The following is a 25,794-nucleotide window of genomic DNA, read 5'->3' on the forward strand; positions in this document are numbered from 1 at the left end:
GCTGTGCCTTTAAGAGGGCACTGCCTTCCATCCACAGCAGCAGAGATCTGGGTGGGCTGAGCTAATCAAAAACACCTCCTGGAGTGGAAGATGTTGAGAGAAGTTGATCTGAGCCTTAAAGATTGGAGAAGACAAGCAAAAGAGGGAGGCATTCTTGGCAGGGGGACACACAAAAAAGGTAGGAGGCAGGAGTGTGTGTGACAATGCATATGACATGGGGGTGGGTAGGCGTCAGGACAGTAATTAGAGCCATGTGGCTGAAGCAGCCACTGATGGAGGAGAGTGGAATAACAAGAGAGAAATCCAAAGAAATGGGGGGAGGCATTCTAGGGGTGTGAATTCCTCACTTTTTTGGAAAGTTAAAGTGTGGCAGACCCACATGCTCTTAGTTCCTCTTCCCCCTAAGTAATGCTTCCTCACCTCCCTCTGCTTAGTGCCCTGTCACCCCACCCCCATGGGGTCCCCCAGACTGTAGAGTAAATGATTGTGAAAGTTTAGCCTGTGGCACCCCCTTTTGGGGGTGCAGGTGAGGGGAGCAGAGCTTTGACTGCAGGGAAGAAGCACTGACAGTGGGTTTCAGTCAGCGAAGGAAAAGAAGACTTCTTGGGCAGGTAGACAAAACCGAGGACGCCAGGTTGGCACCTGGACTTGGCCTCGGTCAGAAGGAAGGTCCATGATTAAACCCCACGTGGTCCGGATTCTCTGCTGGCTCCTTCGGGGAGAGGGACACATGAGGAGAAGTGGTACCCCGAACTGCTCACAGTCCCTGAGCCCAGGCGCTTATGGGAGGCCTGAGAGAACAGCCTGTGCTTCAGGGGAGAAGGCCACTCAGCTAATTGGCTCTGAAATATCACTTGGCAGGAGATGAGAGGCTCGGGCTGCCTTGCAGACCCGGCCATCTAGGAGCTCCCTGTGCCTCCCTCCAGGCCAGCGCTCCCCGAAGTCCCTCTGCCTGCGCCCGGCCTCCAGCCGCCAGAGGCGGGCAGGGCCTCACGCTGGGGGATCCGCTCACCCCCTGCCCCTCTGTGGAGGGCAGAAACAGCGCCTCTCAGGTCTCCAGAGCACTCGCCCCCAACATCCCTTTTCCAGGCCTCGACTTCGCAGGAAACTAGATGCAGCTTGAATGTCAGAGATACTCAGTCACCCGAAGGAAAACCACATCCTAAAGTCACCATAATAACAGGTGGAGTGACCTGACCCCTCTGGAAGCCAAGCCCGGTGTCAAAACATCTGACACACAGGAAATCTGTGAGCTTCACAAGAGCCCTAGGAGGTAGGTACTGTCATCAATACCCCCATTTTACAGATGGAAAAACTAAGGCACTCCCAGACACTCAGCTGAAGCTCACTTAGTCAGTCAATTACAAGGTAGAAACAAATGAACCAAATGCTCCATCAGAGGACAGAGCCTGAGGGACGAAGGGAAGGGAGAGAGCTACGATAGCCGCCTGGGACACAGGAGGGACAGTCACTCATGCTGAGCTCCCAGGAACTGTGCTGGGGCTTTCCCTCTTGTTATCAGCACCCCTGAACCACCCCAGACATAGTCAGCCCTGACAAATATTGGCGACTGAATTCTCTCTGTTAAATTCATAGAAATCACACAAGAAATTATCTTGGCCATTTTGTAGAATAGAAAACCGAGGCTCAGAAACCTCAAGTGATTTTGCAAGGCACAGTAATAGTATGTAGAGTCAGGATTCAAACCCAGGCCAGACTCCTAAGCGCAAACCTTTCACCATCATAAGCAGCTTCTGCCAGCTGGCCAGGGGCTCTGGGGACCAGGATCGCCCTGAAATCACCTGAAGAGTCTTCTCTGAGAGGCCCAAGATGTCAGGCTTTTGGGGGCCTATAGAACTGAGAGTTTGGGGCCTGGTTGGGGGGTTCTCTTTCCCTCAGGATCCTGGCCACCTGGCTCCATTCTAGAAGCCCCCCCTGTTCCTTTGCAGGGGTGCTTCCCGCCTCCCTGCCTTGGCGAGCAGTCAGACCAGCTCTGCTGCTCCTCTGCCCTGAACCTCCCCTCCGCCGTCCTCTCTCCCTGAGACCCGATTTCCCGTGTCTGGTCCACTTGACCAGACTTTGGGGTTTGCGCAATTCTTCTGCAGCACCTTCTCTGTGCAGCTTCTGTAAACCCACCTCTCAGGTGATTTCCTCCTTGGATCCAGAAGTTTCTGACCCAGAGCTGTCTCCCTAGAAAACACATCCTGCTTCCGAGTGAGGTGTCGCTGTGGACCCCTCTGGGAATATGACTGCAGGAAGGAGGAAAGTTGGGGGACCACAAGGAAGACCTGTCATGTCTCAATTTAGCCCAGGCCAGGTCCTTCTTTCCAACCTGCTGAGCCTCGTGTCCCCAGCGAGCTAGCCTCCACGTCCAGGGCTTGGCACCCACGGTGCCCTCCCTCCGCCTCTCTCACCATCCTTCTGGGCTGGGGCCCACCGAAGCCCTTGTCCACCCACCGAGGCCTGTAAACGGTTTTATTAGATTAAAACAAACATCTGCCAAAGAAGAAAAGCAAAACCTTAATTGGAGGCCCCTGGGGATGTTTGTGGAGACAGATGGGAGAGGATCTAATGAAATCACCTCATACAGCCTCTGTGCAGACCTCGCAGATAAAACACCATTGCCCAGCAACGGAGCTTTGCTACCTGGAGGCCCGATAAGGGGCTTGGAGGAGCTGTGTGTTTGGAAAATATGATTTTGTAAGCGAGGCCCAGGGTGTGTTGACTCTGCCCAACACCCTGGGGACCCTCGTCAGATGAGCAGCTGCCACTTTCCCTGGGATACAGGCTGAAAGCTGCTCCTAAGGACCCCGTGGCAGGAACTCCCCAAGTGGAGGTGTCCTGACCCCAAGCCAGAGGAGCAGCTGGTCACTCACTGAGATCTGGTGCTCATCAATTAGGACATTTCTGGCTACCTGGGGCAGATGGTAGCAATGGATTTCTCTTCTCTTCCTGACTCCTGGTTCAGAAGCCTCTCTGCAGGCCCCCTGGAATGGAGTGGTGTATTAGTGCTGCTGGGAGCCAGCCAGGCCCAATAGGCACATCTCTACACGCCTTGTACCCTCTGGGTGCCTCCCACTTTCTGCTGCCCATCTTCTCCCAATGACTCTCATTTTCCTCAAAGTAAAAGCCAAAGTCCTCACCAAGGCCCATGAGGCCCTACATGATCTGGCCCAATATTGTCTCATCCTTGACTACTCTGCCTCCCTCTCTTCCAGCCACCTTGGCTTTCTTGAACTGCCTTAAATTTATCAGGTGTACTCCTGCCCCAGGGCCTTTGCACTGGCTGTTCATCCTGGACTGTTCTCCCAGATATCCATGTGGCTCTCTCCCTCGACTCCTTCAAGTCCTTATTCAAGTTACCGTCTCAATGGGACCTACCCTGACCACCTGTTGGCTGAGGCCACACCCTCCCTCCTGCTATTCCCACCTCCTTACCCTGCTCTGCTCCTTCTGCTTCTCCCCAGCATCATCACCGTCTAACCTACTGTACAATGTACTTATTTATTATGTTTTATTGTTTATTGCCTGTCTCGGCCTCCAGAAAGGCAGGGTTCTCCTTTTCTTCACTAGCATATTCCAAGCATTGACAACAGAGCCTGGAACACAGGAAGTGCTCAATAAATGTTTGTTGAATGAAGGAATGTCTTCCCTTTCCAGCCCCCTAACAGCTTTGGTAGAACTGATGGGAAAGAAGCTGAGTCCAGAAAGGCCAGAGTGTGAGCACCACCAGAATGCACCTCTCAAGGTCACTGCGCCCCTGGGAAAGGCCTGGGGCAGCCCTCCCCCCACAGCCTCACCACTGGCAACCTCCAGGCAAAGGCAGACTTGTCCAGGAAGGAAAACCCAAGGCTGGGTACCAGGAGCGCTTGGCTCCCTATGTGACTTGGGACAAGGCACTGCCCATCTCTGAGTTTCAACTTCCTCTTATGTCAGATGATATTAACCTTTACCCTCTTTATATAAAAAGCAGTAAACTTGCACATTATGGCTCTTCACACAACAGCCTGAGGTCAAATCCAGCCTCTGCCACTTACCAGGCTATGTGGTATTAGACAGGTTAGGCAAACGCTCTGAATCTCCACCTTCTGATATTAATGAAGATAATGACAGCACTTCGTCACAGTCACTACGAGCTAAAGGGTCAGCTGTCACTATTTAGATCTCATTTACACTCTGAGCACAGCTGTGTGCCCCGTGTCCTCAGGTTTCAGGTGGGGACACTGAGGCAGAGTAGGAAGCCAGCCAGGGTCACTTGGTGACCATCTGGCAGCTCCAGGGTAGACTCTACGTCCAGCTCCAGGGCTCTCTCCACCCCTCATTCTGGCGCTGCAGCTTGGCCAACACAAGGCTCCCCAACCCAGTGGATTCTGTCCTTGGTCAGAGGTCCTAAAGTGCCCTAGTGCTGACAAAGCACTTTCTAGTTAGGACAGGGGTCTAAAGACCCACCCTCCAAATTAATACAAAGAACAATCAAGGCCCAGAGCCAGGGATGGAGGGAAATCTTTTAAGGCCCAGAAGGGGTGGAGCTTTGGAGGCACTGAGCTGCACGTGGCTCAGGACAGACGGAGGGCCATCAAGGGATCGGACTCTTGTCAGACCACCCACACCCTAGACAGGGCACGGGGAGTGGGGGAGGGTGCAGTCAGCATCTTGACTTGGGTTTCTCAAGTCAAGGATTCAAGGAACCCTGGTGGAGGAATGGGAAGGAAGTGGGGGTGGAGGGTGGGGGGCAAGGAGAGGAAAGGAAATCAGTAGAGCGCACGAGCCATTGTGTGCAGCAGCGCCCCCGACCCCACTGTGAGGAACCAGCTGAAGTCCTCAGGGAGCCAGTGAGAAACAGCACCAAGAACCCCTCCTCAGAATAGCGTGCCCAGGGGCGAGGAAGCTGGGGTACTTCCTAAATGAACGTCTGGGATTAACTGGCCGAGGGCAAGTCCCTGAGCTTTCAGCTTCTGGCCAGTGCGAGTAGAGCAACTTCTGGGCTTCTGTGAAAAGTCTTTGGGCACCCAGGGGTAGATCCTGGCAGTGGGAGGTGGCCCAGGACCCTGAGAGGTCCAAGAGATACAGGCAGGGCTTGGACTGTGTCTGACACAGTTAGACTCACTGCTTGTGGGGAGCAGCTGGGGCTCTGGCCAGCTGTCCCTGCCACTCCCTATGGGCACAGATGGGCCACCTCTGGGGTTTCTCTTGGTGTCAGTTTTCTAGGGGGACTGCGTGTCTGAGTGAACCATCTCCGAAGTCCTAGGAGACCAGCTCTGGCTGGAGCTCTGGTGCCCCTCCCCAGTGGGCATCCTCAGCAGGACTCCTATTTCCCTGGCTTAGAGCCTGGAGGGCTCCCAGGTCTGCCAGCTGGGTGGCAGCTCTTGCCCCACAGAGAGACCAGGATGCTGATTCTGCACCCCCAACCCCTGCTCTTTACCCTTCAGACTAGCAGGCAGCCCCCTTCCTGCAGCCAGCATCCCCACACGTAGTGGACATAGAGAGTGCTCTTAAATTTTTTTATTAATGGTAATAACAAATTTACCATTTTAACCATTTTTAGATGTACACCCAGTGGCAATAAGTACACTCACATTGTTGCACAACTAACACCATCTATTCCCATAACCTTTTCATCTTCCCCAACAGAAATGCATTCCCATTAAGCAGAAACTCCCCATTCCTCCCTCCGCACCCCTCACCCCCTCTCCTGGCAATCTCCATTCTATTTTCTGTCTCTGAATTTGACTAAAGAATGAGTTTTTAAAAAGCATTTCAGTGTAGTTCTCACTGCCCAAATCTGCATTCTCTCCTCTCCCCCTCACCACCCCAGGTTGGCCCTTGGATTCTGGAGTCATGGGGCAGCATTTTGGCTGCCAGTTTCATACCTCTTTCATCCATTACTTCACTCTTTTCATTCACTGGAGCAGTGGAACAATTAGGATGAGGTTCAGGCAAACCAGTTCTGGCTCTTACAACTTGCTGTGTGTGACCTCAGGTAAGTGCCTTTCCATGTCTGAATTTCAGGAATGGGCCTGGAATCTTGGAAATAACAGTGTCATACACTAAGTTTCTTATAGGCCAGGAAACTGATCATTTTAAGGCATTAATTCAGACAATTGCCCATTAACCAGGAGATTTCTATCCCCATGATGAAATTCTGAATTGTCAGCTTCCTTTATAAAGCCTATGTGGTTTGAACAAATTTGAACAGTGTTGTCAAGGATATGGAAATAACCTAGTGCCTGGCATTGAGTAATCCTTTTCTTTTGGCATAGTGACAAGGGGTCTATAAATACACCCACCATCAGCGCCCAATTCACCTGGACATCCTCTACCCCAGTGTGGCTGTTTGTTGTCAGAACTGCTCACTGTCCTTACTGGCTATTTCCTTGTTACAGTTTGGGTTAAGCTGCAGAAAACAGGATATTAAATGGCTTATGGAATCACCGGTAGGACTGAAGAAGTTGACTATAGAATGTGTTTCCAAAAAGAGCTCACAAAGCCACACCCCAGAACTGAGCTGCCACAGGAATTGCTCCCATTCCAGGATCAGGAACTGCCTGTCAAGTCAGAACACTGCCATCACAGCCGCTGACTCCAGAGCCACCCACCTCTGCCATGTCCACACTAGCAACATGGTGGCTCTGCATCCTGTCTCTCTCTACACAGGACTCCAAACCCAATTCCTGAGCAAGTACTTCTGATGGGTGGAATCTAAATCACATAGAGGTCCTTAGCTGCAAGGGGTTCTGGGAAATGTAGTTTTTAGTTTTCTTGCTTCTGCCCACCTGGAGAGGGTTGGCATGGATGTTAAACAATCTAATCCACAGTGCCCTCATATACTCACAAGGTAAAGAGCTCCTGACTTTGCTTTGCCCCCTCACCTCCTCCTCTCAGTGAGCTTTGCTACAGCTCCCACCACTCAATGCTTCATCTAACACCCAAAACCAAGGCAGTATATATACTTAGCTATAATCATAACACATTTTGTGCGTGGATCAAGATTTGGCAGCAGATCTGGGAAACTGTCAGATGGGGAACAAGTGAACAGAGGGTAGGTTGAGAAATGCTGGTTCCCCCATGCTCTAACATGATTCTAAGATGGGCTACTAAGCCCAATTTCAGAGCATCCCTCTCTCCTCTCCAATTCCCTCTTACTGCATAATTGATGGAGAATTAATCACACCTTGGTTTTCTGTCCCAGGTCTTTGCATTTTGGTAGGAGTGATTCACAGAAAGAACGTTTGTCTGGGGGAAAAAATGAGGACCTGATCATGAGCACCAGATGAGAGGTACTCCTTTTAAGCAGAAACAGCTCCAGAATGTCAAGATAAGAGGAGCTTAGGGGCAGCGACTTGATTAGAAATGGGGCTCAAGAACTCGCTCACAGCTGCGTCTATAAAGCCAGGACATGGCTTTTTATGGAGATTGCATGCATAGACTTAAAGCAATAAAGAGCCTTTCTCCATGTTTCATCCATCTAACGCTAGAAAAACATCAACTGTCTTTCTCAAAGACGAGAAACCCCAGAAAGCATGAAGGTAGTAGTTCTTGGTAGGGGTTGCAGTTAAACATTAGGCTGGTAGAGGGCTCAGGACCTGGGAAAGGGAAGGTAGAGTTCCATCACTTCCTAGCTGTGTGACCTTGGAACAGTTACTCCATCTCTCTGAGCTTTGGCTCCTGCATATGAGAAGCAGAGATGTTGATAACTCAGCCACAGGTTTATTGTAAAGATGAAATCCAATAACTTGTATAAAGCCCTGTAGCAGATGTCAGTGTCCCACCCATGTCCCCTTGCACCACCTTGGAGGTTACCTGTAGACAGTTCCCATACATGCCAACGGCTTCCTGTGTCTCTCTGCCTGAGGGTATTCTCTGGCAGTGGGAGTCTGCTTGGCTCCTTCACAGAGCAGACAGGAAGTGCTGGGAAATCAGTGCCTCCAGGAGAGACCCTCAGTGAGGGAAAGGAATCAACAAGTAAGTACCCCAGCTTCCTATCCCCAGTGGAAAAATTCCGAGGTATGTTCTGCACAATCTCTCCACAAGTCCCAGGTAGACTGCATCTCCACTGCCCTCAGTGGTAACTCACTCATCAACACTCTCTTCACTGTTTTTTTTCTTTCCCTTGTCTCACTTTCCTACTCCCTTATTGATGGAATCACTTCCAAATGACTTTCTGCACTCCCAAATCCTTGCTTAGGGTCTGCTTCCGGGGAAATCCAAACAAAGACAAGCATCAAACCCAGTGCCTGGCTCCTTAAAAGGGACCCATCAACAGCACCGTACAGGGCTCCTCATCAGAACAACAGCACAGAAATTATTTAAGTGACTACTTTTCCAATTCTCCCAAAGATGGTGCATAATTAGTACCATTCTAGATGCGAGCAAGAGACATTAATTCACGATGGCTGCGTCAGGGTATTTGGGCTTAATTCCCATGTAGAACTCCATCTGTAAACAAGTAGAATAATGGTGCCTACCTCATAGGGCTGTAACGTAACTTTCAGAAGACCACCTGGTTCTTAGTAAGTTTTCCACAAGGGCTAGTTGTCGTCATCAACCCCAGGGGTCGTGTGGTAGAGGATGAGCATCGTCCTCCAGTAGCCCCTCTTCCTTTAGTAACCAGCACATCCCCCAGCAGCTGCCCAGCCTCCCTTACCACTAGGTATGTCCGTGTGCCTAAGTCCTAGACATGGGTTGTGAGAAAGGAAGCAGGCAAGTTCTGCGTCACAACATTAAGAAGAAGCTGCTTGGCCTCCATCTACCCTTCGCCCTCTTTGAGATGATGGAGAAATGGTGGCAGCTGGAATTGCTGCCTCAGTATCAATGATGGAAAACCTATGTTGAGGATGACAGAGCCACCTCACGAATCTGGACTGTTCACTTTGGGGCTGTTGTGTGAGACATAAATAATACCCCATCTCATTTCACTGTGTCTGAGGGTCTTCTGTTCCAGTGGCTTACCTTTACCTAACCAATCTAGCCCAAAGCCAACAAAGGGATCAATGGATGTGAGTTTTTTCCTTCTTTCAATTCTCCATTGTGCTGACCACGTGTCCAGAACTATGCTGGAAGCTGAAGTCGGAAGATGAGCAAGATGCAGATCAAATCCTGAGGAACTCAAGGGTAATGAGATAGAAGGATCTAGAGGCAAAAAAAAAAAACAAACCTCAACCTTCCATGATAAGTGCTCACACAAGTGGTGTGGAGGCAGAGGAGGGAGCAATGACCTCAGGTCCTAAAAATGAAGGACAAGTTTGCCAAGCTGTTGGGGGCGGGGAGTGGGATGATAATGAAAGATATTCCAGGGGCAAGAACAGCCTGGGTGAAATCAGGAGGGGGAGGGGAACATGGACATCTGACAAAACAAGCTCTAGGTCCAACTTTACCACTGCCTGGCCACATGGCACCTTGGAAGCTCACGTTAACATCCTGGGTCTCAGTTTCCAAATCCGCAAAGTAGAATAAAAAATCCTGCTCTCACTTGGGCCGTGGTAGCATAAAGGCTCTGATGGAACATTTAGAAGAGCTATTGAGCGTGGTGAAAATGCTAATTACTGGCATCATCACTTGGAAAATATAGTTCGGGACATTTTTTTGCTGGTTGGTTAGGCTCATCTTCGTGGGGCAAATAGGATTAGGCTCCTGGAGGACTGGTGCTCCTGGGAGGTGGGCAGGGGCTCTGAAACTTCCCAGGAGAAAAGCCCAGTCAGCTTGGAAAGGGGTTCAACTTTCTTCACAGCACCTGAGCAACGCAAAGCAAGCACCTTAAGGTTGCCCGTTTTCTTTGACTGAGGAGTTCACCTCTATAACATGAAATTACGTGAAATAATTGCAAACGCTACAGAGCTTTGTGGACAAGGTTGCATGTTGCAAACCTCTGCACCAGGTTCAGGATGACCCCACAGCAGAAGGGCCCGAGGCCCTTACTCTTTCAGCGCTCAGCTGACGTTTTTCACTGGGAACTGCCCTTTACTAGGGAGCCTCCTCCACAAAGACTATGGAACATACACTTTAAAATTCTCAGTGCTTCTCTCTGGGTAGTGTGAGTACAGGTGATGTTCTGTATTTCTGTGCATTTCCAGATGGACTCCGTGTAACTGTTCAGCCGTCCTCTCCAGGCCATTTTCCCTCCGTCTCCTTGCAATTCCTTTAACATGCCAGGCACATTCCTCTCTGGGCATTTGCACCTGCCGTCCCTCTACCTGGAACCCTCTACCCCTGGACTTCTCCCCTACCAACTTCAGATCTTTGCTGAAATGTCACTTCCTTGGTAAGGCCTCCTTAGATCTACTCTATTTAAAATATAACCCTCCCCCTCCCCCAGAACACCCAGCCCACTTCTCGGCTTCATTTTTGTCCATAGTACTTGTCCCCACCTGACATACTGGGCATACCTAGAACAGCTGAGTGCTGTTCTCGGGTGTTCTAAGCGCATAGTAAGCAATTAACAAATAGTTGTTGAATGGATGAATAAATGCATGAACAGGACCATTTTAGTTTCTTCTGAGGTTCTGCCAGGTTCTTTTTGGGGGGTGTGGAGCAGGCACAAGTGTTGGGTAGAAGGTAGGAAGTAACAGCAGCAGATGGAGGGGAGGATTACAGGAAGGAGGGGCTCTTGGCTGATGCCAAACTGTAGATACCAGGTTCACTATGACACTGGGGTCAGAGGGCAAAGGGTTTCCAATGTGTCCCCCAGGTTAAGAGCAGCAATGTGGCCAGAGCATGAGGGCCCCAGAAAGAAACAAACCAGGAAACCAGCCTTACATGCTAACCACCTAGGATTTGAGAACACCCAAGAGGAAGTGAGAGCTGTTCTCAAATACACAAATGGGTTACCAGCTGTAGGAGGGTGATCCTAAAGGACTGAACTAGGTCTAATGATTAGATGTTACAAGCACTTCTATTTTGGTTTGATATCAAGAACTGTCCCCTACTCCTCCCTACCCTCCATAGGAACTGTCCAACCATGGCCAGAGCCCAGGATTCACCCTTCTGTGGGTTGAACTTTCAACCAGTACATTCAACAGTTATCCATTAAGAGCATTTACTCCGTGTCAGGTGCCCTGCTCAGCACTGTGAAAGCAAGAAGGCTAAATGTTATTCAAATAAAACAACCACATATACAACTACAAATTGTAAAAGCACGAAACAAGGTTGCCAGAGAGAGAGGCCTTACTTAGACAAGTAGTCTGGAGGCCTCTCTCCGGCCTCCTACATATTTGAGGGAGCCCTGAATGGTGAGTATGCTTCCAGCCAGTGAGATGGGGATGCGCGCCCCCACAGAGGGACCCTCAGGAGCCAGGAGTGGCGCGCTAAGATTAGCAGAGACCTCAGCGCAGATCGGAGGAACATGAGGCCCAAAGACCGGGAGTGACTTGCTCGCAGACACACAGTAAGCGGTGGAGCCGTCAAGGGGTGGAGGATCAGCTGAGTCCCCCGTGTCACCTCCTGGAAGCCAGCTGCCTGCTTTGCTGCCTCACTCAAGAGCTGTGAGCGTCGGGGACCCTCGGCAACTGGGGTGAGGCTGTGGCTAGAGCGAGCTGAGGCCAGACCCCCGGAGGGATGGAAAAGGGGGTAGGGGCGGGTCTGATTACGTCATTTCCGGGGTCCGGGGTATATAAAGGGGGCGCGAGGGTGCTGTTGCCGCTGCTGCTGCTGCTGCAGTGCCTGATCCTGGTGCGGAGAGGCTGTGGGCGTATCAACAGGCGGACGCACATAAAGACACTGGGCGCCCCCATCCCCAGGCTGGTGTCGCGTCAGCCTGTCCCGAGCGGCCAGTCCAGCCACCCCTCGCCCGCGTGCACGCCGTGCCCGGCTCCGGACCGCTAGCTGCTCGGCGCCCCAGGTTCGCCATGCGCTCCGCCGCCGTCCTGGCGCTTCTGCTCTGCGCCGGGCAAGGTGAGCCAGCGCGGGGCCTCGGGGGAGAGGGTCCTGGGCGCCCCTGCCTGCCCTTGCCCTGCCCTGCCCCGAGGTCCAGGCACCGCGCAGCGCCGCGCGCCCCTCCAGACCTTCCCTCCGGCGCCGGCGCCGCGAGTTTTCAGCGCCGCCGCGGACAGCGCCTCCGCCTCCCACCTGACCCCGCGAAGTGGCCTCGGCTCAGAACCCGCAGACCTGACTCTTTGACCCTGTCTCCTGACCTCGCGGGGCAGGGTCCCCCCCTGACGCCCCCACCCCAGGTCTGGGCTCCGTGTCTCGGCTGCTTGAGGGCCAGCGCCGGCTCTGCGCTGTGCCTGGCCAAGGTCATTGGGGGAGATGGGAGAACTGCTGCTGGCTCCCCGCTCGCCTCTCTCCTCCTCCATTCCCCCGCTCCCCCCGACCCCGTCTGTCTGTTCTTGACTTCTACCTCTCCTATCACCTCTCACAAGCCTCCTCCGTCTCTTTCCCCCTCCTCACCCTCTTTTCCATCACCCCTGGTGTCTCTCTGCCTCTCATTTTCCCCCTACCCTAATCCCACTCAGCCGATGGCTTGTTTTCATAGGTCTTGCCTTCAGCTCCCCCTCTACCCCGCCAACCCCAAAGGGAAGGGTTGAGACTCTCAGAGCAGCCTCTGGGAGCCGCCCCCAAGAGGGCAGCAGCCAGGGAAGGGAAACGAAATCAGCCTAACATCCCATCTGGCTGGGGACAGTTTTGAGAGGGAGAACTGGGGTGAACAGGCCCCTGATGAACCCGGTTTAGAAGCACTGGGTTCTCCCCTCCAAGGAGAGGCGTAACACCAGCTCTCTCTTTTTCTTCCCAGTCATTGCCCTCCCTGTGAACAGCCCTATGAATAAAGGGGACACCGAGGTAAGAAAGGGTGTGGGGATGCCCCGGGATGGAGGGCAAGAGGCCCCAGTGTACACCGCACAGCCAGTTCTCGGGCAGCTGCAGGAGTGAGTTTGGCATAAAGCCAAGAGCCAGCACTGCGGCTGCTGAGCCTGGGGACAGCCTGCAAAAGAAGATATCAAAGTCTGCTAGATTTCCCTGCTCTCCTGCTGTGAGGACTTCCCTGGCTTCTTCTGACTTAGGTGTGCAGCCTGATGTGTCTTACCTGCTGGGCCAAGGAGCTAGGCCCACTGTCTTGAATGCTCTTAAATCTCGTAGGCCCACCATGGGCTGGTGGGCGTGACTTCTCTGAGATTGTGGTTGTCCGCAGACCTGCGAGAATGGTCTTCACCTGCCTGGCTCTGGGTTCCCTCTTTGCTCTTCCCCAAACTCTGCTGGCAACATTCCCGCTGCTGCCAGGCACTAAGGCCCTGGCTCTCCCAAAGTGTCACAATGAAAACACTCTCAATCATGGCTCCTGCACCCAGGGTCCCGGGCAGTCGAGGCTGAAGGTGGAGGTCACCCAGGAAAGGGCCTTAGGAGACACTGGTAGGGATTTCTGTGGCCAGCAAGAGACACTCTGTTTCATGTATACTCAGAATTGATTCATGCCTGAGTTGGGGCTGTTTTTCTAGTCTCTGATGTTCACAGATACCTCCCCGTGGGAGTCAGAGAAATTTCTACTCCCCACATTTTCAGGAGCTGTTTTCTTCTGTTCCAGAGAGGCTGTAGTTGAAACCAAAAGCATCAAAGAGATTTCAACCTGAACTTACTCATTTATATTTCCTATTCTTGAGTTGCAGACAGGCCTCAGTTTAAACTTCTACCACTCATTGTAGCTGTGTGATCATGGGAAAATTCCTTAACGTCTCTGAGTTTCCCCTTTTCACATCCATTATAATTTTTCTTTTGAGGGGAGTTGTAAGGAATAGGAATCATGTGAAGTGCCTGGTCCTCAGTAAATAAGCATTTTTGTTCCTAGAGCTTCCTTTCATGATCTCCCCATCACTCTTGGGACCCATCCCCAGTTCCTCTCTTCCAGAATCTTTCTGCATGGACCAGTGGTTATCTGATAACCCCAGTGCAAGGTCTGTGGTTGCAGCGAGATACAGGGTATGGGTATAAACTCCTTCTTGCCAGATCCCATATGGGAGACATTTTGGCCACCATATCCATATTGTGTTCAGCAGCCTGGGGTCAGGAGCACCAGAGCAGCTGGTTAAGACCTGAATGTTGTATTCTAGGATGCCATGACTACTGTAGAGCCTGTTTGCCAGTTTGCCATCCTGGATCCTAGGACAGGTTGCCTTGGCATCCCGTAGACACAGCCTCCACCCCCTCATTCCCCACCAGTGTTGCCTGATGTGTGTCTGACACCTCCTGCTCCTCCGCCAGGCTCTAGACAGCTGAAGCAGTTTGGAAGTTGTGAATCTCTCCCTGGTGTATGTGGCACTTCTTGCATTATAGAGTATTTTCCCATCTGTGCCTTATCACCCTGGGAGGGGAATTGGGAGGGTCATCTCACTCTCATTTCACAAATGAGGAAATAGAAGCTCAGAGAGGGCAAGTCACTTGCCCAAGATCACACAGCTAGAATACCACACTACAGTTGGCACCATCTTCAAATATCCATTTGTTAGCTGCCTGATTATCCACAGCACCTTGCTGGACACTAGATTAGGCTTTGAGAGATATGGCTGCTGTTGGCCTGGGATGGATAGCCGGATGTAGCAGATGTGTGCCCACATCCAGCCAGGGGATTCACCCAGTGGGTGAATATGGACCCAGACTGTGAGACTGTCACTCCCTGCATGTGACAACATTATGGATATTTAGAGACAGTGATCCAAGTCTTGTTTCCAGACAAGGGAGAGCCAGGACGGTCTTTGTTCTCCACTGGGTGGCCCAGAAAGGCTTCCTGCAGATAGCTGACCGTTTGGGCATCTGCAAGACTAAAGTACTTTTGCAAGACATACCTCTAAGCAGCTTCCTCATCTTTAGAGAAACACTTGGGATGAGAAGGTACAGGGTCCCCACCCCACCTTAGAGAGGCTCCCGCTGGCCAGGTGATTGGAGTGCTTGGCACACGGTAAGCACTGTATAAGGGTTTTCTATTATCATGGCTGTGCCCCTGAGCCAGGCATCCCTGGGCTCCTGTACACAAAGACAAATGTCCTTATGTCCTCCTTAGAAATTTGCCCTGGAGCTGCTGGGGGATGAGCCCCATGCCCAAACCAGCTCCAACCTGTCCCACTCTTTTCCCAGGTAATGAAGTGCATCGTTGAGGTCATCTCTGACACACTTTCCAAGCCCAGCCCCACGCCTGTCAGTCAGGAGTGTTTCGAGACGCTCCGAGGAGGTATGGGCTAGGCTGGGGGTGAGGGGCTGCCACCTGCTGGGCTGGGAGGCAAGGACATGGGTGTGTGGCTTTTGATAGAATTCAACAATTTAATAGAATAGTCAACAACCAAGAGCCTGCCTTACCCAGGCCTGTGTGGGGGTCTGAGTCATATAGACAGATGAAGGGCTCCTAGCCCCTGTGCGCCTGGGGCTTACAGACCAGCAGAGGGGACTGCTATGAACACAATTAACTAGAATGCTGGGCAGAATGAAACCAGGGCTGGAAGAGCAAGCCACCAGAATGTGAGCTCCTTGTGGGCAAAGATTTTGTGTGCTATAGCCCAGTGCCTATCCCACAGATGTGGGTTGACTAAAGGAACGCTGTGGGTGGGTGGGCCTGAGAAGGACAAAGCTTTTCCGAGCAGGCAGTCAGTGGTAAATAGATTGAACATTTGCATTGGGGTTGGGCTTTAAGAGAAAAGTTGGAAATCAGTAAGTAGCAAAATGAAAAAAGGGTGCTCCAGGTGGAGTGGACAGCGCAAGCAAGGCATGGAGAGGGGAAAATGTGTTTGGAGACACCCTGCATCACCTCGGGGGCTGCCGTCTCTTTGGCTGAGGTCTGGGTACAGGGACAGTGGCTGAACTTGCTGTTATAGTAGCAAACTGAGTGACACCATGGAAAGGAGATCATTTCAGAAATGTTATCTCAAGACCCAATCTTGCTGCTGCCACCCAGACTTTGAGTTTCCAGAATAAATTCCTTGTGCTCAGCTGAAAATATTGATGGCAATCTCCTCCTCAGCTGTTCGCTGGAAACCACCCATAACGACTCTCCTTCATTGCAGATGAACGGATCCTCTCAATCCTGCGACATCAGAATTTGCTGAAAGAGCTCCAAGATCTCGCTCTCCAAGGTATTTTCCAGCCACTGCACACAGATCTGGGGAAATTCCAGTAACTGAGAGTCAAAAATTATGGTGGAAGGTTGAGCAAGGTCTTATTTCTGATACTCAGCTGTTGCGTTTTAGTTACAGGGTGGTCAAGTGCAGTCCTCTGTGCCACCTTGTCCAGTCTGTCATTGATATAGTTAAAGAGATCAATGCCAAAGAGGTTGAGTGACTTGTCCAAGGTCACACAGTAAGTTAAGGGCATCCTAAGAACAGATGCAGCTTTCCTAATACCCCGTGGTCTCTGGAGCTTAGCCATTTTCGAGGGGGCACTTTTAAGACTGGGTTGCAGAGAGGATCCCTTTCCACTATTAACTGAAAAGAAAATTGGTCTCCAGGAGAGAGGAGGGGCGCCTTTGCCCTTGTGAGCTTCTGCTTACAGGGCAGATGGGAGAAGCAGGGTCTTGCTTGCCCCAGTGTGCTTCAGAGTGAGGCGTAGCTTTCCCCAAGAGGAGCTCCTTGTCACTGAGGATATCAAGCAAAGCCTGGATGGGATGCTGGGATGATGGGTTAGGCTGATGTCATCCCACAGAATTAGCTGCTCTGCCCAGCCCCAAGCACCTTCCTGGGTTCATGTGAGGCGCAGAGACTTCCCTGGCAAATTGGAAAATAGCGAGTTCTGGCCCTACAACTGCCCAAGACTGACTCCCTGGGTGAACTGACTGTTTATTCGGGGGCAGGCTCACAGGCACCCTTGTGCCTCTCCCTGAGGATGGGCCCTCAAGCAAGCATCTCGCATCTGCTTCCACAGAAAGTGAGAGCCATCTCCCGGGCTGGGCTTGTGCCGTGGGTGGGGCGGGGTAGAAGGCATGAAGGCTGTTCTTGCTCAGGGAAGGTCCCCACTCAGAGGCCTTTGGGGGCCATGTTTGAGAACGGAGAGAGCTCTGGGGAAATAACCACCGCAGGGGGGATCCCTGAGGCCCTCCCCAGGTTAACATGCCATTCTTAGTCTCACTCGCCCGTCCTCTTGGAAGGCAACATCCACCATGTATGGTTGCTAGGAGTACAATTTAACGCTAATTTAAAAATTAAATATTGAATGACTAACTTAATACACTACATAATTAAATATAATGTCAATGGAGAAACTGTGATGGGGGATGTGTCCTGAAACATCTGTTTACCTGCACATCTGTGTGTGTTTGTGTAGCCAGTATAAATAGTATCCAATGTACAGATACATTATTGTTTTCTATTAGAAGAGTATGGGACGTATCTATATGTCTGTCCATCCATCCATCCACTCCCTCTTCTGTACTCTCATAATGTCTTCTTCATACCTCTATCCTAGCATTTACCATGTAGCAACCCTGTTTTATAGTTGAGCAACCAAATCTGGGACAGCTCAAGTCACCCAGGGTCACAGAGCAAGGAATTAAGCAGGAGATGTGAAACCCGGTCTGCCTGGGGCCAGATCTGGGCATACTCCCTGCCCCACAGCCACCATGTCAGGCTCCTCTGGCCACTGCAGAAATTTCCATCATGGGAAACAATCACCACCAGCTGCAGAGGTGGCCTCGCTGGGCCATCATGAACAGTTAGGAGACAGCACAGCCTGGGCTGATGCAGGGAGAAGGGTCTCTGGATCACAGCAGCAGGTGCTGACTCTGGGCTTGGATGCAGACAACTGCTTGGCTGGCCTTACGGGGTCCAGGGGGAATAGGGATTACCTGAATCGAGAACCCCCATGAGGGGACAAGTGGCCATTATTACCTCCCGCTGCAGGGTCCCCTAGCCACCTGCCGGGCCCGGGGGGGCCCACGCTCTCTGTTCCTGAGATCTTCTGTTCCACCTGAACCTTTATTGCCCTGTGAGGCGGCAGGCAGGGCTTGTTCTTATTTCCTGGGTGAGAAACGGAGTCTGGAGAGATGCTGTGGCTGCCTATGAGACCCAGCCGCTGGGGTGCGGGGTGCAGCCAGCCCTCTCCATTCCCCAGCTAGCTCTTGCCCCGTCAGTCTCTCATCGGGCAGGCCCAGAACGTGACATGCCCAGTTTACAGATGAGGAAATGGAGGCCTTCACTCCTGCAGACAAATATGCGGGGCTCGGACCAGACGGGATTTTCTTCTCGTTTTCTCATACCAGGAGCCAAGGAGAGGGCACATCAAGAGAAGAAACACCGCGATTATGAGGAGGAACTCTCAGAGGTTCTTGAGAAGCAGAACGACCAGGCCGAGCTGAAGGGTCAGTTCCCGCCAGTCTGGGCGGAGACCGGGGAGGGAGGATGACAGTAACAGTAGTTACGACAGCCGGAGGGTTCCCAGGAGTCGGAAGCCCCTCCTGTAGGCCCTGTAAGGTAGCTGTTATTTCCTTCTCTTTACAAATGGGGAAACCGAGGCCCAGCGAGGTTAAAGTACCTTTCCACGGCGTAACTGGTGATGTGACTCTGGGTCTGTCTCGCTCCGAGGACCTTGATGGGTCCCATCCTCCCACCTTAGGCGCTGACACTCTCGGGCAGAAAGTCTCTGGCCTGGCAGGTGGGCAGCTTCGACTCCGCCCAGCAGCCAGTGTGGCCGGGCCCCCGCCCCCAGCGCCTGCCCTCCTGGGAATTAGTGGTGCATCAGCACAGCCTCGCGGCAGCGGATCCCAGAAGAGTGGTTTTGAAACACTAAATGAACCTGGATCACCTTTCCTGAGAGCAGAGAGCTTTTAAGGGTCGCAGAGGTCATGGCTTAAGTCAAGGTGATGCTGTCTTACCTTCCCTCCTGGAAGCAGCCACACACTTGCCCCCGCAGCCTTACTCTTTGCATGTGGAAGGTGAGTGAATAATGCTGATTCCTAGGGGTGGAATCTCAGTGATCTGCCATCCAGGACTGAGAGGGGAAGCTGAGGTGCCCTCACATTGGCCAGGGCTGTCGCCCTAGTGGCTGCTTGGGCACGGTGTGTACTCCCACATTCTGGCTCCTTGGAAACCAGTGTCTGGGTGACTACAGATGTCTACCATGGGCTGTAGGAGGAGGAATAGTGGAGCATTAATGAGGGAGACAGTCACATGTCAGTGCAAAAAGCGCCTTTAACTTGGAATTTGGAGGCTTAGGTTCGAGGCTTGGCTCTGTTGACTGTGAGCACAGACAGGTCACCTTCCCATTATGAGGATCCGTTTGACTTTCTGTAAAATGGGCTTGAGAGCACTTTCTCTTGGAGTCAAATGGTGGAATGTACTTGGTAGTGTTTTGTTCAACAATAATCTTTCTAGCAATAGAAGGGATTTTTACTAGTTAAAAAGCTGTCTTCAAAGCAGCTACAAGAAAATACCTTTTAACGAAACCTGACAAATATTGAGGAATTGAGCACTTTCACAGGATGCTCAAGACAGAGGACCCCTGCACAGAGGGGAAAATGAAATTGTAGTAATGGTGCTTCTTACACAGAGAGGTTAAGGGACTTGCCCAAGATCACACAGCAATTCAGCTGAATTTTAACTTTTAATTTTAAATTTAGGGCTCTATGTTCTGAGGTGATTTTCAAGGTTTTGTTTGTTTGTTTGTTTGTTTGTTTTGTTTTTTTAAATCACATTCTGCTTTGAGAGGTGGAATTACAAAGAAATACAACCCAGCTGTGCTCAGGTTAAACTTAGACATGGAGAAGGCAGGCCTGATTCTCTCATGGATGTTTTGGACTGGGCTTGCTGAAAGCCATGAGAGTCAGTGACTAAGATCTGAAATTGGGCTCTGGGGAGATCCCATATGCAGCCTGATCCTCAGGGCCTGACTCTGCTCTGTTGTTTCTGTAGCGGAGACAGAAGAGGCATCCTCCAAGGAAGCTGCAGAAAAAAGGGGAGATTCTGAAGAGAAGAAGAATGGTGAAGACACAGATGGAGCCAGACCTTACGCCTCGTCGGAGCTTAGGCAGGGGTCCGAGGTTGAGGAGGACAACCAGGCCCCAGAGAAGGAGGAGGCCACTGACAGCCACCCTCTAGCCAGCCTCCCCAACCAGAAACACCCAGGCCCACAGGCTGAGGAGGACAACGAGGGCCCCTCCCAGGGTCCAGTGGACAGAGAGAAGGACCTGAGTGCAGAGCAAGGACAGCAGGCAAAAAGAGAAGAGGAGGAGGAGGAGGCGGCGGCAGAGGCTGGAGAGAAAGCTGTGCCAGAGGAAGAAGGCCCCACCGCAGCATTTAACCCCCACCCGAGCCTCAGCTACAAGGAGATCCAGAGGGGTAAGAGTGTGTATGACGCCTGAGACTTCAACAGATGTGTTGAGGAGGGGGGCAGGTGTGGGGGGCTCACCCATAATCTCATTCCACCTTCACAACAACCCTAAGAGGTTGGTATTATCTGCATTTGCCTGATGGGAAACTGAGGCTCAGAGGTTAAGTAATTTGCCCATGGTTACATAGCTAATTTGTTGTAAAAACTGATTCCAACCCAGGTTTGTCTGACTCCAAAACCCTGCATCTCCCACTATGCCACATAGCGCCCCCCACCTCCAGGAGGGGAGAGGCCCTTTGCAGAGTGGGTGAGTGGGCTTTGGGAACAGAGAGACAGCATGATAGGTGAGAACAGGCTGGTCTAGGGACACTGTGAGCTTCAACCAGCATTTAGGAAAGACCCTGGCTCCTCCCTCCCCAGCTGGGTGACCCCTGGGTCAGGGCTTCTGGGGTAAGAGGGCTAAAGGAAGAGGCAGACTCTAGCCAACCCACCCCTCATAGCTTTAGATGGTCTTACAAAGCATGGTGTCAAGATGGCTTTTCCCTCCAAGTGGAATCTGTTGTGAGGGGTTGAACTGGACCCCCAATACGTGGTCTGTGGTCCTAACAGTGGCCACAGAGAGGCCCCAGGAAGTGGCAGGGACCAGGGAAAGTGGCGGTCTCTCCCTCATTCTTCTCTTGTTCACCACCTGCTCCAGGCTGGCCCGAGTCTCTGGCCGCAGATGGAGCCGCGAAGACTGGGGCTAAGGAGGCTCAGCCCCACGAGGGAAAGGGGGAGCAGGAGCACTCCCAGCAGGAGGAGGAGGAGGAGGAGGAGGAGATGGCAGGGGCCCCTCAAGGCCTCTTTCGGGGCGGGAAGAGCAGGGAGCCCGAGCAAGAGGAGGAGGAGGAGCGGCTCTCCAAGGAGTGGGAGGATGCCAAGCGATGGAGCAAGATGGACCAGCTGGCCAAGGAGCTTACGGCCGAGAAGCGGCTGGAGGGAGAAGAGGAGGAGGAAGACCCTGACCGCTCCATGAAGCTCTCCTTCCGGGCCCGGGCCTATGGCTTCAGGGGTCCTGGGCTGCAGCTGCGACGAGGCTGGAGGCCATCCTCCCGGGAGGACAGCATCGAGGCCGGCCTGCCCCTCCAGGTGCGCGGCTACCCGGAGGAGAAGAAAGAGGAAGAGGGCAGCGCCAACCGCAGGCCAGAGGTTGGTATGGGATGGGAGCCGGTTCTGGGTCAGGCCCCTGCACCACCGAGGGGACATTGTCCCCTTGGAATCTAAGACTGGAGAGGCTGTCAGGTTGGGGGCTTCTGGGGAGACTAGGAAGGGACAGGAGAAAGGGTGTATTAGGCTGGGAGGCAAGTGAACCCCAGCCCACAGGAAGCACCCAGTAGAGCTGGCAGACAGGCAGATGGGAGACGGAAGGGTTCAGATCAGTATGTAGAAGATGGAGAGTTGGTGAGTTAAGCCAATCCCTGGAGGTGATGGGAGGAAACTTTGTCCTGAAAGCAATTAGGAGCCTTTGCAGGTTTGGGAGCAGGACAAGGGAATGATGGGCAGAGCTTGGCACTTTGGATGGAGAGAGCTTGGAAAGTGAAGGACCTTGCAGGGACTGGCCTCGGGAGGTCTGCTGGCTGGGGATCCAGCCTCAGGGCACCATTGGCCCTGAGAGCTAGGAGGCCATGGCGGGAACAGAACTAAGAGACAGGTGGCATCCGGGGAAGACTCTACCGCTGGTCCAGCCATGTCCTCTCCTGGCCCCTGTGCAGCCCGACCGCGCCCTCCTCCCAAGTTCAGGCCCTGCCCCCCGCCTCGATGGCAGAGGGGGCAGGGGCAGGGCCAACTGGACCTCGGGGCCTGGTGGTGATGGGTGGGGCAGGCTTGGACCTGAGCCAGAAGACCTGGGTTCTGCCTCCTCCTAGCTGGGTGATCTTGAGTAAGTCACTCTCCTTCTCTGAGCCTCATTGTTTCCCCCATTTGTGAAATAAGGGTGAGAAGTCCTTTCTGCTCACCTTAATTATCATGATCAAAACACACGCGAGCTCTGAAAACCTGGCCAAGCTCAAGGCTGCTTGGAAAGCTCAGTGGGGTGCAGGGACGCAGCCCCGTAGGGGGGGTGTGGTGAGAGTTTGGGCAGGCTGGTGACACTGCCTTAGAGCTGGACGAGGCCTTGGGGGGCTTTGTGGCTCAGGCCTCAGCGCCCAGGTGGGACTCAGGGCCCAGTGTGGAGCAGGGACATGTCCAAGGTCCTGTCCCCAGTGCTCTTCTCCGCCCACAGAGGAGGATGTGGCCCCTTCCTCAGGTCCCCAGCCCTCTCTCTGGGCCTGGGACCAGAGTCTTGGCAGCTGAGAGGAAGAAGACTCCTCGGCAGCTGGAGCTGCCTGTATCCCCAGGGACTGAGGGGACAGGCCTACAGGAAGCGGCAGCTCGACCCCCACCCCTCCCCTTTGGACCCAAGGCTGGGCACCTCTGATCAGCGCCTTCCCCACCCACAGAAACTGAAGAGAGCGAGGTGCCCGGAGGTACCAGCCAGCTTCCCTCCTGCACAGGCAGAGGGAGCCCTGGGCTGCAGGGTGGAGAAACGGGGACTCTCGAGTCCTGTGGACGGGATGAGGCAGGCCCCTCCACCCACCAAGGGTCTTCTTAGAAACAGCCCCAGAATCACAGAACCCATGCCTGGGGGCTACTCCAAGACGGGAGTCTCTAGGTTCACTATTTCCATGGCAACCATTTGCCTATCCATCCTGACTGGGCCCCAGGGAGATGCCCTCTTCTTGAAATCAGGCTGGCGCCCCGGGAAGTTCACCCCTCTCATGTCACAGCTGAGGTGTGCCCCTCCTGCTCCGAGTCCTGGGCATGCTCTTGTGGGCGGCAGTCCCAGAGGCTGGGGTGCAGAGCAGGCCTCACAGAAGGGTCTCTGCTGCCCTGGACCACCCTGGCAGCCAGAGCTTGGGGACCCCGCGACTGGGACTGAGGATCGAGGCCCAGCCCTAGGCAGCTCTCACGTCTACCCGTGCCTCAGGCCCCAGGCCCCTCAGGTAGGGAGGCCTGCAGCAGACAGGAAACCCAGGCACGGCGTCACCCTGGGAGCCATCGGCACAGTCTAGGCCTTGGGATGAGGGGACCGGAAGGAGTTCTGAAGGGCACCAGAGTCTCTGTTTCCTACGTGCCTGCCCAGAGCTGCTCAGGAGGAGGCAGGCCTGGATAAGAGAAAGGGCGTAGGGTCCAGGCACATTCTTATGCATAATACCAGAGCAGCCCAGTGGGGCAGCATTACTGTCCCCATAGAACAGATGAGGCCCTTGAGGCTCAGAGAGGCAAAGCCACCTGTCTGAGGCCACACAGCAAACCTGGGGTACAACCAGTCTGGCTACAGAGCCATGCTGCTGGCACAGGCTCCCCGGGCCAGTCCCCGCGTAACCCTGGATGCTCTCTCCTAGGACCAGGAGCTGGAGAGCCTGTCAGCCATCGAGGCGGAGCTGGAGAAGGTGGCCCACCAGCTGCAGGAGCTGCGGCGGGGCTGAGGCGCCAGCCGGCCCCACCAGCCAGGGCTCCGAGGCAGCTGATGGTCCTGGCTCTCTTGTCCCCTTTGCAGATCCTGGCCAGACGGCCTGAGCGCTGCTTCCGGTAGGGAGGTGGCCCCCAGCCTGCTCAAGCCCAGGCCACCCTGTTGCCCCCATGCTCCCTTCCCCCTGCTCCTGCCCCCTGCCCCAGTGTGCCCCTCTGCAGGGCGGACCCTTGACTTTAAACGAATATCCTCTTTCTGAATATGGGCAGCTTTCTTGAAGTTTCCTTTCCACCATTAGAGCCAGTGGGCACAACTGCAATAACTTCTGACCTTTTGGTGAAAGCTGAGAACTCATGACTATAACATACTCTGTTCAAAATTTATCCAAGGAAAAATAAATCTGCTCTGGGCTCTTTCCTGTTTCTTTGAAAGTTTGCCCCTCTTGACTCCAGATGAGGTGGGATGAACGGGATCCAGGCAAAAGGACAAGGGGAATTTCAGTCCCCCTGCGGTGACTCTCTTCTGGGCCACTTTTGAGGCATGGGATCATGGGTGACTGACATTGCAGCTCTGAGCATCAGTTTCCTCATCTGTAAAACGGGGATGCTGACACCTGCCTCAAAGTGCATGTGGGATTAAATAACACTCTTCCCCTATCTCCCAGCCACATGTGAGCTGGGCCATGCAGGGGCGGGGCCAGTTTGGGAAACAGCCTCCGCTCTCTGCGGTGCTGGCTGAAGCCTTAGCCCCAGAATAGCCCACCACCGAGGCCACAGGTCGCAGACCAGCTTTGGACTTCCTAACCTGGGGCTTTAATCATAGCATAAATCTGTCATCACCTCTGACCTGGGACATGCATAGGATTCTGGGGCATCTGAAGTTCTTGTGCACTTAACAATTCACTATAGCAAGGTGGTCTGGGTCTCAGTTTTGAGAATGAGGAAACTGAGGTTCAGATGGTGACATGACTCCTCAGAGTCATAGGCAGGACCGGTGCCCAAAACATTTAACCAAGGGGGCTGCAGGAGTATGCAATCAGGACAGACAGGCTGATGCGCTGGATCAGTGTGGACCAGCTCAGTATCAGGGCCAATCATCCAGTCATTCATCAAAAACTTGTGAACAGCTACTTTGGGCCTGGCAGGCCTGGGCACACAGAAACGGCCGGGACAAGCCCTGGCTTCAAGGAGCGCACTGCCCAGAAAATATGCGTTTTGACATCAGGCTGGAATTAGAACCCCCAGCCTAGCTAGAGAGCTCGGCAAGCATTCCTGGCTCTCTGAGCCTCCGTTTCCCCTTCTATGAAATGGGGATAATACCTACTATCTCCTCACCAGATCACAGCAAGGATCTGAGGGGGTCTAGACAGCCTGGACCGGAAGACCATTACAGTGATGGCTGGAGGGGTCTTGGCAAGTCTGCGCCTCTCCTGGGGCTGGCGAGGGGGCTGCCTGCTGCTGCTGACGCTCGTCCTCCCAAGCAAAGAGGGACACCCTCTGGAGAGCTGGTGCCATAAGGTGTTTATTCACATGTTTCAAAGAGACAGGTTTGCACCCCACCCCCGACAGGTATAGAAATAACAAACACAGCACTGACTGTATTCCACAAATAAGTCAGACATCAGAACACCCACTACCGAGACTAGTCAGCAGATAAAGAGAACACAGGACACCTTGTCCCTGAAAAACCCCATCCCTGAGATGGGCCACCTGCGTTGTCATAAGCACACAGAGCAAATGTGCAAACACATCAAAAGAGCCAGTGGTTCTTAGTTTTTACAGAAGCTGTGGTTTTATATATAGTGTATATAAATTCATATAAACATTTTATATATGTATGTACACAAATTAAGTATAAGCCAGCTTGGGGTTCTGGCAAACGCGGCTCGTGAACAGGATTGAAGGAAACAGCATTTGTCACAGAGCACAGGTGTCAGCACTAAAACTGGAACGGCCAACATCTTGGTGAAATCACCAGGGGAGAAGTTGAGAGAGAGAGCGAGCGAGAGAGAGATAGCGAGAGAGAGCGAGAGAGAGCAAGAAGCTTCAGAGAAGTGGGATCCACACCCACCCTGGAAG

The 25,794-nt window shown here is 53.0% G+C and overlaps 1 protein-coding gene across 1 annotated transcript; it reads left to right on the forward strand.

Annotated features, from left to right (window-relative positions):
• The first annotated feature begins 11,648 nt into the window (after positions 1–11,648).
• CHGA (chromogranin A) lies at positions 11,649–24,131 on the forward strand. Its single transcript, XM_072963981.1, has 8 exons — positions 11,649–11,886; positions 12,725–12,771; positions 15,055–15,148; positions 15,975–16,043; positions 18,161–18,259; positions 19,809–20,234; positions 20,924–21,414; positions 23,649–24,131. Exons 1-8 carry the CDS (start codon positions 11,841–11,843, stop codon positions 23,730–23,732), a joined length of 1,356 nt encoding a protein of 451 aa, XP_072820082.1. The 5' UTR covers positions 11,649–11,840; the 3' UTR covers positions 23,733–24,131.
• Positions 24,132–25,794: the final 1,663 nt, after the last annotated feature.

Source organism: Vicugna pacos, chromosome 6 (assembly GCF_048564905.1).
Source record: "Vicugna pacos chromosome 6, VicPac4, whole genome shotgun sequence".
Taxonomy (NCBI): domain Eukaryota; kingdom Metazoa; phylum Chordata; class Mammalia; order Artiodactyla; family Camelidae; genus Vicugna; species Vicugna pacos.